The sequence below is a fragment of the Electrophorus electricus genome, chromosome 12, assembly GCF_041902795.1.
Source record: "Electrophorus electricus isolate QZ-2024a chromosome 12, ASM4190279v1, whole genome shotgun sequence".
Taxonomy (NCBI): Eukaryota; Metazoa; Chordata; class Actinopteri; order Gymnotiformes; family Gymnotidae; genus Electrophorus; species Electrophorus electricus.
In genome coordinates, this window is record NC_137508.1 from 10,707,501 (window position 1) to 10,717,500 (window position 10,000).

The 10,000-nt window shown below is 42.5% G+C and overlaps 1 protein-coding gene across 7 annotated transcripts in view; it reads right to left on the reverse strand.

Moving 5' to 3' along the window:
- atrn (attractin) overlaps nucleotides 1-10,000 on the reverse strand; it is a 53,864-nt gene that overhangs the window by 15,192 nt on the left and 28,672 nt on the right. For 2 of the 7 annotated variants that reach the window (XR_014126601.1, XR_014126602.1), the window contains exons 23-27: nucleotides 9,500-9,578; nucleotides 9,233-9,390; nucleotides 8,697-9,003; nucleotides 2,946-3,007; nucleotides 822-900 (exon numbers count right to left, since the gene is read on the reverse strand). Coding sequence is in view for 3 of the 7 variants with exons in the window: in XM_081724897.1 (XP_081581023.1) it covers nucleotides 822-900; nucleotides 8,697-9,003; nucleotides 9,233-9,390; nucleotides 9,500-9,578 (623 nt within the window). In the remaining 4 variants the exon portion in view is untranslated. Of the gene's footprint in view, nucleotides 1-821; nucleotides 901-2,945; nucleotides 3,008-8,696; nucleotides 9,004-9,232; nucleotides 9,391-9,499; nucleotides 9,579-10,000 lie in introns of those variants that run through there. The other 5 variants (XR_014126600.1, XM_081724897.1, XM_035531622.2 and 2 more) reach the window with 3 other exon arrangements.

The following is a 10,000-nucleotide window of genomic DNA, read 5'->3' on the forward strand; positions in this document are numbered from 1 at the left end:
CACCAAAAAAACCATATAATTATTCTTTTCACCTCTCTCTGCATTCCATCATTAACAGTAGAGTGCTCTGACTGCTTCCTTTTTCCATACACCTCTCTCCTTCTCTCTGACACACACGCGCTCAGACAAATGTCAGCTGGGATGTAATTATATTAAACCAGTCCACATTATTGTTCCAGACATTGTACATGCCTTGTACAGCCCAGTTACATTCAGTGCCTTGTTGTGTTATGTTCTTGCCTGTATACAGTGTGTGTGTGTATGTGTGGTAAAATCTTGGATCTCTCAATTTAGTGTCCCATGCGTGATACCCATCAGCATGCCTGGGTAAGGAGGGCAGATCTTCTGTGCATGTGTGTGCATATGTGAGTCTGCATGAGTGTGTACTGCCATTTAGGGGAAATGACTAGTATTTACCTGATAAGAACACAGCCAGAGAGCGAAGAGGGCTTTACATTCAACTGACATACTTCTAACTTTTAAATGGACACTTTTATCATTTCTTTTAAATTCCATTGTGATAATAAATTGGATGTGCAAACACCAAAATAGGCTTCTTTCCTAACAATAAGAGCACTGGAGTCCTGATAGATGCAGGCTACACATTTGCATCACTCTCACAACCCTCTCAAGCCTTCCCGCATGTTAACAACTTCAGGACAGCTTTTTCACCACAGCTTTAGTGGGAATAACCATCACTTAAAGGGGAGGAGAGAGGTGAAAAGAACCTTTACAAATTAAAAAACAAACAAACAAACAATTTTACAAGGTTTGCATTAAGTGACATCAAAACACAGAGCAGCTGCTGCTATGGCACCGACCTCTCGTCGCCGTGATGCCCAACAGCTCTGCTTGATCTTCCACACGACTGCAGCCACCAGGAGAAGGGACAGGAAGCAGCTGCAATAGGAAAAAGGATGTGAGGTCAGAGAATAGAAGGGTGGGTGGGGTAGGGGGGACCTCTTCAGGCCATATTCCAACCAACAGGATTTTTTTTTTTAAATCTATAGCGATAAAGATATTAAAAGATCAGTCACGCAGTTTGGGCTTCAGTTACCGCTGTTTCTGAAGGCCATTTAACACTGATAACCATATAAGAGAAACTAAATATCAGCTTCAGATATCAATAAATCTGTCTATCAGTTGTGTTCTAGTAGGGTCTGTTTCTCCAGGGTGAATCACAGCCTCAAACATTTACACACACAGACTTTAACTGGCTCTCTATCACTGTTGAGACATAAGGATATACATAACCATTGCTTGTGCATTTGTGTGACACACACATCTGCTTAAGTCTGAATAAATATGAATTTGGATGGCTGTGTATTAATTTGGGTATGAGGGTGTGTTTGTGCTGCAAGGTCTTCAGCATTGCTGGATGATCTTGCAGCTGTTAGTGCTCTGCAGTATCCGTCTGTCCAATTTTCCACTCTCATTCGTTATCCACCTCATTTTTCTCCTGAACACTACATATTTTACCCTGGATGCGGGTGTCTGCAGAACTCAGGATGGACAGAACAGAAAACTACTAAAAGCTTGAGACCCTTTCTTAATAGAAGCAATGATTCAGATCCAAAATGCATCTGAAGCAGGGGGGATACACTCTCCCCAACCTCACTCCTACCAAGCCTGAAAGAGTGCAGAGTCAGTGTAATTCATCACAGTGCCTGAACTGACAGAACTAATGACGGTGAACCATTGCTAACCATACCACAGTGCAAGTGCGAGTGTGTGTGCGCATGAATGTGTATGTGTGGCAAGAGATACGTACTCTAATCTAGGTGACTGTCCTACTTTCCTATAGCTGAAGCTTTAACAACTATAACCAACAGTGCTTTTTTCAACATGTGAGACAAACATGAGAAATAGGGTGTTGAGAGTGATATAAAAAAAACAAACAAACAAACAAACAAAAAAAAACCTGTTTGCTCCCTGTGTGACTGAATTTGGCTCTGGGTGAGAATAAATACTGGTGACATACAGTTGGAAGAAAAAGTTGGTCAATCTTTTTGAACTGCCGAAATTTCCTCTTAAAGTATGAGCCAATCTTTTAATCATAATTAAATGATGTTTTATTTAACAAACAATTCACATAGCCGTTTGCACTGCTATTTCTTTATTGAAATGAATGCAGTAGTTCCCAACGTGGGGGGCATGGCCCCGGGGCACATCAAGGCAAATGCAGTAAAAGACGTGTACATGTGGGCATGGAGGAGCTCGAAAATATTTTTATCTATCCTTAGATATTCTTATCTTATCTACTTTTTCTGCACTGCAGAAAAAGTTTGGGAACCACTTCATTAATAAGTTGAAAGTACTGAAAAGTTAACTGTTAGGAAAACATCCTCTATAAAAGAGCACGGTTGGAGGCAGGAACGCTATTATGATAACGTCTGACTTCTTAAATCTACCATAAGAGAAACAGCAAACAAAAATGATATTTAAAGGGAAGCTATCAGAGAAGAAACCAGTGACCTCCCCATTTGGTGTGCTGAGTACCACCCACATGCTCAGTACTATGGTTTGTAGACTGTCAAGCTTGTAGACTTGTAAACTTTGAACTTTTGGGTGTTTAAGACATCCCAAATTCCTAAGATGAAACAGCTTTGACTAGAGGAACAGGACATGTTAGATTGAAGTTAAAGAATACATACACATAGACATAAGCTCACTCATGTGAGTTCAACTGCTTTTTCTTTTCTAATTAAATGATAAGATTACATTTTAGGTCGTATTCAGGCAGAAGTCCAGGAAATTCCAAAGGGTTCGCTAAACTCTTCCTGCAACTGCATTACTATAGTTCTTAGAAACAATCCTTTGGTCAAATGTAAATCTGGAGAACACACACAGGTATGTACAAATGCATACAGCTACATGCACAGACATACATGTTAACAATTTAATACAATGGAGATATATATATTATATATATATTAGTTTCTAACCTGAAAAATGTGACAAAGAATTGTACCAGATCCATGAAGTTACTGTGCTGGGAGAAAGCAATCTGAAAGGGAAGGAGAGATACCATTAACTGTGTTGCATGTCCATTTTCGGTGTGTGAGCAATTCCCCAACCCTGGACTAACACTGCCCCCTGCTGAAGATTCCCCCCATCGATAAGTGCTAACTGATTCCTCAGTTCAGATGTGTTGCCATGCATGAAGAATTTTTGTGAAAAGTTGGAATTTGCATCCCTGGAAATGTGGTGTGGAAGGTTGCAGTGAGGGTTTGAGAAATGCAGATGCATTAAACTGGCATAAAGGAATCTGCAGAGAAGAACAGGCAGGGAAGCTTGAATAAGTGATGCAGACAAAGAGAGCAAGCATGAGTAACAATGTCATTTTTCTATGAAGCCATAATACTGAAATCATTTCTAATGAGCACACCAAGATATCCATTTGTAAACAATGAACTATCTACACAGGATACAACACTGAAGAACCCTAATCTGCAAGTCGAAATACCCCAAAACAGTTGGCCACACACAAAAATGGCTGAGCCCCACTTCCCAAAAATCCCTCCCAGCGTTCTCTGTGGCCAGGATGTAGTGACCTGCTAACAGAGGGTATACGCATGACATCACATTTAGCAGGAGTCACTTCGGTTAAGCCCACAGAGTGGCAGAAAGACTGGCAGAGTGGCAGCGGTACTGTTCAGTGTGAATGCTGTGAAAACAAAACATCTAAAATGGCAGCTATGGTGCAACTGACTGTACAAACAGATTCAGCCAGAATTTGGAGACTGCTGAAATCGTTCGAAAAGGGAAGACAATGTTAGCTAGCCAAGGCAAACCCAGTTAAGCAAGTAACTTTGGAAACTCAGAAGTTATACTTGGAATGAAGACACATTAAAAGATCATGATGAGCTCAATATGTCAGATCTACATGTTAACATTGGAGGAGAAGTAGTTTTACCTGCACAAATATGTTACTTTGCTCTTAATGTCACAAAACTGCATTATCAGTGGGCTTCTATGGTAAAATGGATGGCAGAAGGACTACAAGCAAGGTTAGACAAGCGAACATCACTGTGATATCAATATGAAGTAATCAACGTCACCTGCTTCAGCGGAAATGAAAGTGACAACAGTTGCACTGGAGAGGCAACAACTCCAAACAGTAGAATGGGTCTGCAGGTGGCGGCCATAGACAATTATTCTCGCCTTATCCCTCCTGACTGATTCTTCTCTGCAGTACCGTAGTTTTGCATTTTACTAGTGTCCTTTTCACTACGGGTAGCATGAGGTGCTACCTGCAGCCCATTCATTCAGGTTGCACAGGTAGTCCAGCTCCTTCAGGATATCACATCCATACGTGCCATCGTATGACGGTTTGCTCCAGCACCGTTTCAAGAGTACAGAGGATATACCAGGACACAGGCCATTACATGTGGAGAGCTGGACAAGGCCCTAGAAGGGGATCAACCCAGCATTAGGACTGATATCTGCTACTTTGTGTATGGAGGAACAGGAGGGGCACTGCCAGAGCCCTACAAAATGACCTCCTATGGGCTAATGGTGTGCATGTCTCTGACCAAACTCTCAAAAACAGGCAGAAACGAACTCCGTGAGGATGGCATGAGCGCCTGACATCCTGTAGTGGGACCAGTAAAGCACAGTACCGTGCAGCTCGATTGGCATCCACAAGAGAACATCAGAACAGGCAGGTGCAGCCTTTTCTCTTCACAGTCGAGAGCAGATTCACCCTGAGCACCTGTGACAGATGTGAGAGTCTGCGTGCAACTTCATCCAGCATGAGCGGATGGGCAGTGGGTCAGTGATGGTCTGAGAAGGCATATCCACGGACAATAGTCAGTGTTACCATGACTGCTGGTAGGTACCGGGATGAAACCCTCAGAACCACAGTCAGTCCTTACGCTGGTGCACTTGGCCCTGGCTTCCTCCTGGTGCAGGACAATGCTCAGCCTTGCATGGCCAGAGTGCGCAGCCAGTTCCTGGAAGACGAAGGCACTGATGGCACAGAATCCAACTGAGAACCTCTGGGACGTTATGCATCAGTGTATCCATCGTTGCCAAGCAGCTCCACAGACGGTCCACGAGCTCTGATCCCTGATCCAGGTCTGGGAGGAGATCCCCGAGGACATCATCAGCCATCTCATCAGGAGCACAGCCAGATGTTGCTGGGGGTGCATGCAGGCACGTGGGAGCCATACACACTACTGAGTCAAATTAGGAGTTGCCAAGATGAAATTCACATAAATTAAGATGATCCTGTGATTTAAATATTTTTTACTTCGATTTTCAAATCCACCCCTCAGTGAGTTGATGATTTTGGTTTCCATTGACTGTAGTTACATCATTTTGTTCTCAAAAAAATACACAATTAATATCAGTAAAGATTTTCAAACTGAATCTTTTCATTGAGAGTGTTCCCTTAATTCTAACTGGACAGACAACCATCTATTCATCTTAAATCAGGCCTTTATGGCGGAGTGGCAAGAGAAAGCTCACTTAGAATTTGTTAATTGACATATAAAGGACTCTGGCAACATGTAGAAAAGACACTCTGGTCCAGTGAAATGAAAATGTATCTTTTTGGGCAAAACACCAAGTACAATGTCTGGCAAAACAGGTATTGCACATAAGATAGCTGATACCATTCCTGCAGTGAAACAGGGCAGTAGCAGCATCATGCTGTGGGGGCGTTTCTCAGCAGCAGGGACACAGAGAGTGGTAACAATTAAGGGACAGATGAATACCACCAAATGCAGAACTCTGAAGAAAACCTCCATAGGACACCCAACCTCTGACTGAGGTGACAGTTCACTTTTCAACACAACAATGACCCAATGCATGCAGCCAAAACAACAGAGGAGAAACCTCTGAACTTCCTTGAGTGGCCCAGCCAAAACTCAGATTTGAACCACATCTGGGGAGAGACCTGAAGACAGCAGTTCCTCAGTCTCGGCAGCGTTTCACTGTCCAGGCTTCCGATGCTTGAGAGCATCTCCCATGATGAATGTGATAAACTGCCCAAATCCTGGTGGATCTGCTTGTAGAGACACATCCAAGAAGAGCTGCAGCTGGAATCGCTGCTAAAGGGGCTTCTACAAAAGTACTGAATAAAGGATCTGAATACTTTTGTCAATTACATTTTTCAGTTTTTCATTTTAATTAGTTTAATTAGTTGAAACGCTTAAAACATGTTTTCACTTCATCATTATGGGAGACTGATGGGTAAAAAATTGCAATTGCAGTCTATTCAAAATCAAATCAACAGCATAAAGTGAGAAACAAGTAATGGGATGAGTAAGGGAAAGGAGAGTTATGCACCTATATGAATATGAATCTCAGGTATGTGCTTTGGGTCAGTGTCTTTTTACCAACTTTAACTGCTCTATAGCTACTAGCTTCTTGTATTAAAGAAATTGCTGTTTGCTAAGGTGGGATAAGTAAAGATTTTTTAATATACTTTTCATTTCACTGAGTACTATATAAAAACACTGGGCCTGATGAAAGAATCACTTGTATTAACAGATTTGATCTTGAATCGCATGTAGAAGTGATTTAAGAGGACTAGCCACACTCACCAATTTTCTCATATCTGGAATTTTTTCTTAGACACAAAATAAATGTACGAGTGCTTCAAACCTGTTGAGCTGGTCATGCTTGCTGTTCCTCAAACAATAAAAACTACATGGACTAATGAACTGTATCCGTTTTAGCTATTTATTTCATTAGCTTGAATTAATTTGAGCTTGAATATAAAAAAATAGACTTACTTACTTACTAAACAATCATGCTGCAATTATCCTCTTTGACACAAGTATATAACTTCACCCTGCTTTCTCTTGTGGCAGTCTAAATCGTGACAACTGCCATTTATCTGCTCTACTAAAGCCTGATGCAGCAGGGTTTTGCAGGCGGCTACACTGCCCACGCTTCACACATAAGAAAAACTAGCCTCGAGTTAAAATGCATCCACATCGTTTAACAGTTCGCAATGTTCATACAGTCTAGAGCCTCCTGCGCTAAACCCCCAACACCAGAGCTACTACGCTTCTACCCAGCAGTAAGTGGAACAGTCCCCTCACAAAAAGACGCTGCTCTCTGTGGGAAACACTAACAAGACTGAGGAATACAATCTAACCTGCTGACCCACGGCCAACTTAAAGGAAATATGTCACATCAGTGTTTCATTGTTCTCTCTCAACAGTACACATCACATCATTGTTTTGACTAGTGGTATATGTTGGAGTGCTCACATGCATTTTAAATGCCTGAAATGCTTAATGGCAAACAAAGCTATCAACTGAATATTATAATTTATCCTGTTCCTTTTCGACAAGCAGAAAATGCACAAAGGCTTAAAACTACTGGTATCGGACTGCAAATCAGAATAAATTCAAAAGCACAAAGAGAAAACGACATATCACTCATTACATTTAGTAAACTCACTATCATCATAGAACATCAAACTGCAAACTCAGGCCTTCAAATCCTGATACGCACTAGTTTGTCTGACTGACAACCAACTACTGGCCCAAGGCTGCAGATCTTTATAAATAAATTGTTCTACGGTAATATTTTACAGTATGGCATATGCCAGTTGCACTCCTGGGAGGAGACTTTTACTGTGACAACTGCTAGTTCGATGGGAAATTCTCACAAGCAGCCAACTAACAGAGCTGGGAAGAGTGCCAGTCAGAGCAAGGCCACACTTTGATGATTGCTTTCACAGCTAGGACAATGCAGGAACGACGAATGACCAGCCAAACCGTAATTAAAAAAGAGGAAACAAAAATATCTCTGAACAGCTTTGCAAAGGGGAACATTTCAAAGGGGCCCTTAGTTGTGCCAAATTATTAAACAACAAGGAAAAAAGAAAAAAGAAAAGGAGTGAATCCTAAGCAGCCAGAGTGGAAGCGTGAGCTAGGCACTGAAGAGCCTGTCGTCATGCAGCATGATATGCTCCAACATTCTGGATTCTAAAGCTGGAATGCCAGGGCATGTCGCCAGCTGCTCCAGCTCAAACTCTCAGTGTGAGGCAAATTCTCTCCCTGCCTCCCACCCCGCTACTAGAAAGTTGAACTTTTGCAAATAACAACAGGTAGACTTCTTGCCTCTGGCTTATGTGCTGGTTCCTAATGAAAGAGAGAGAAAGAAACTAGCTAAAAAGGGAGGGAAAAAAAAAGACTTCATTTCTTTCAATCGCTCTCTCCCCCTAACTCTCTCTTAGACCCATGCGCACACGCATACACAAAGCCTGCAGAAACGCTACATATTAAAAAAAGGTCCTCGCACACACGTTTCCAATCCCCTGGCGAAATGCTACAGACAGCGCAGAGCCTTTGACCACATGTGAATAAAAGCAGAAGGATAGTGGAGCTGGGACCTTCAGAAGTAAAGCGGGAAAAGAAAAGGAGCTAGGATCTCGCTGTTGCAGGCTGAGATGAAACTGTTCTTCAGCTTTCAGATCTTCTTCTCTGTGCCTCCTCTTTCTCTGTCCATTCGCTCTTCTCAATTCTACCCTCCCTCTGTCTCATGCTTCCTCAAAGCACCATGTGTTTCAACTTAACATTCCATTTGACACTGCAGCTTGCTCCATGTTTGCTGAGGACCTTCTAAATGCCACACTGTTCTAAGGCCCCATACAGAAGCCCTCTCTCCTGTTCCTTCCCACAAACCCCCCCCCCCTTTCCCAACAGCAGCTTGTCTGTCCTCCACAAACTCACCTCCCCACTGACTCTGCAGCCTCTCTCTTAATCTCTCGCTTATCCACGCGACACGCACTCTTCCTGAGGCGAGGAGTGTGTATCCAGGCTTCATCCAGGTGGCCAGGGAAAGTGAGAAGCCACGACGCCGCTTAGAAAAGTTAGCTGTCCTCCATGAGCTGAAAAGTGAAGGTGCCCTTTGGGCAGGCAGACAACCAAACACACATCCCGAGTTCGCCCAGTCCCAGCAGAGCAGAGCTACGCTGGCCCCACAAGCATGGGAGGAGGGGGAGGAGAACACAGCCAAATAACTTCCAGCCCAGGCTGCCTGGCCATGCAACAGGATGGAGAGAGGGATTGAGAAAGGGACAGAGAGGGGGAAGTGTGAGGAAAGGAGAGGGAGAATGGCACTTATGCATGGCTACACAAATGACTCATGAGGGTGTAAGGACTTATTAACCTTATTTACTGTGTGTTTGTTACTCTAGTAACAAAACCCAAGTTATAGGTAAATGACCCACATTTAAGACCTTAGATGCACCCTGCCCAAAACATACTTGTATTTTGATTGGCCAGGTGAAGTTGCTGACATAAACAAAGAAGGTGATGTTGACGTTGCTTCGAAAATCAAACTTCTCATTGGAGAAACTGTCCTTAAACTCCTTTATGCTGCTACAGGAGACAATGGGAACCTCTTCTCCAGACTGAGTACCAGCTGAGAGTGAAAGGAGTACAGAAGACGAAAACCAATTAAAAGGCTGAAGTTTGAAGTTTAAAACTACATTCACCTTAAACACCATCATCAGGAGCAATGAGAATAGTACCTGTGAAACTGGTTGCCCAGGTGATGTTGAGGTTAAAGTTCTTGGAGGCATTGATGATCATGTCTAGATCTCGATTTTGCTATACAAGAGAAAAAAAAATACATCCTGAAATTATACCTCTGCTTAATAACTTATCATTAGCCCTATATAATACATTTTAAAAGATCTTTTCACAAAGCACAAAGATTTCACATTCATGTATTGCTTTTTTGGCTATAATTAGTTTTACGGGCCTCCAGGCTAAGTCAAGCTGTAGTGAGTGGTGGTTAGAAACAGATGCTCAGATGCTTCTCTGGAGACAACTGCACGTTGTGTGATTACACTACAACATCAAACAGTCTGCTTAGGAAATTACCCTGCTTGCCAAATGAAACATGAACAATAAAAGCAATATGTTTCAGTTTTTCAAAGACTATAAAAATAACTTTACATGAATCTAATTCTTTGCGGGGGCACTAACCCCACTCATATGCTTCTGATTAAACAGAAGCGCAAGCCTAT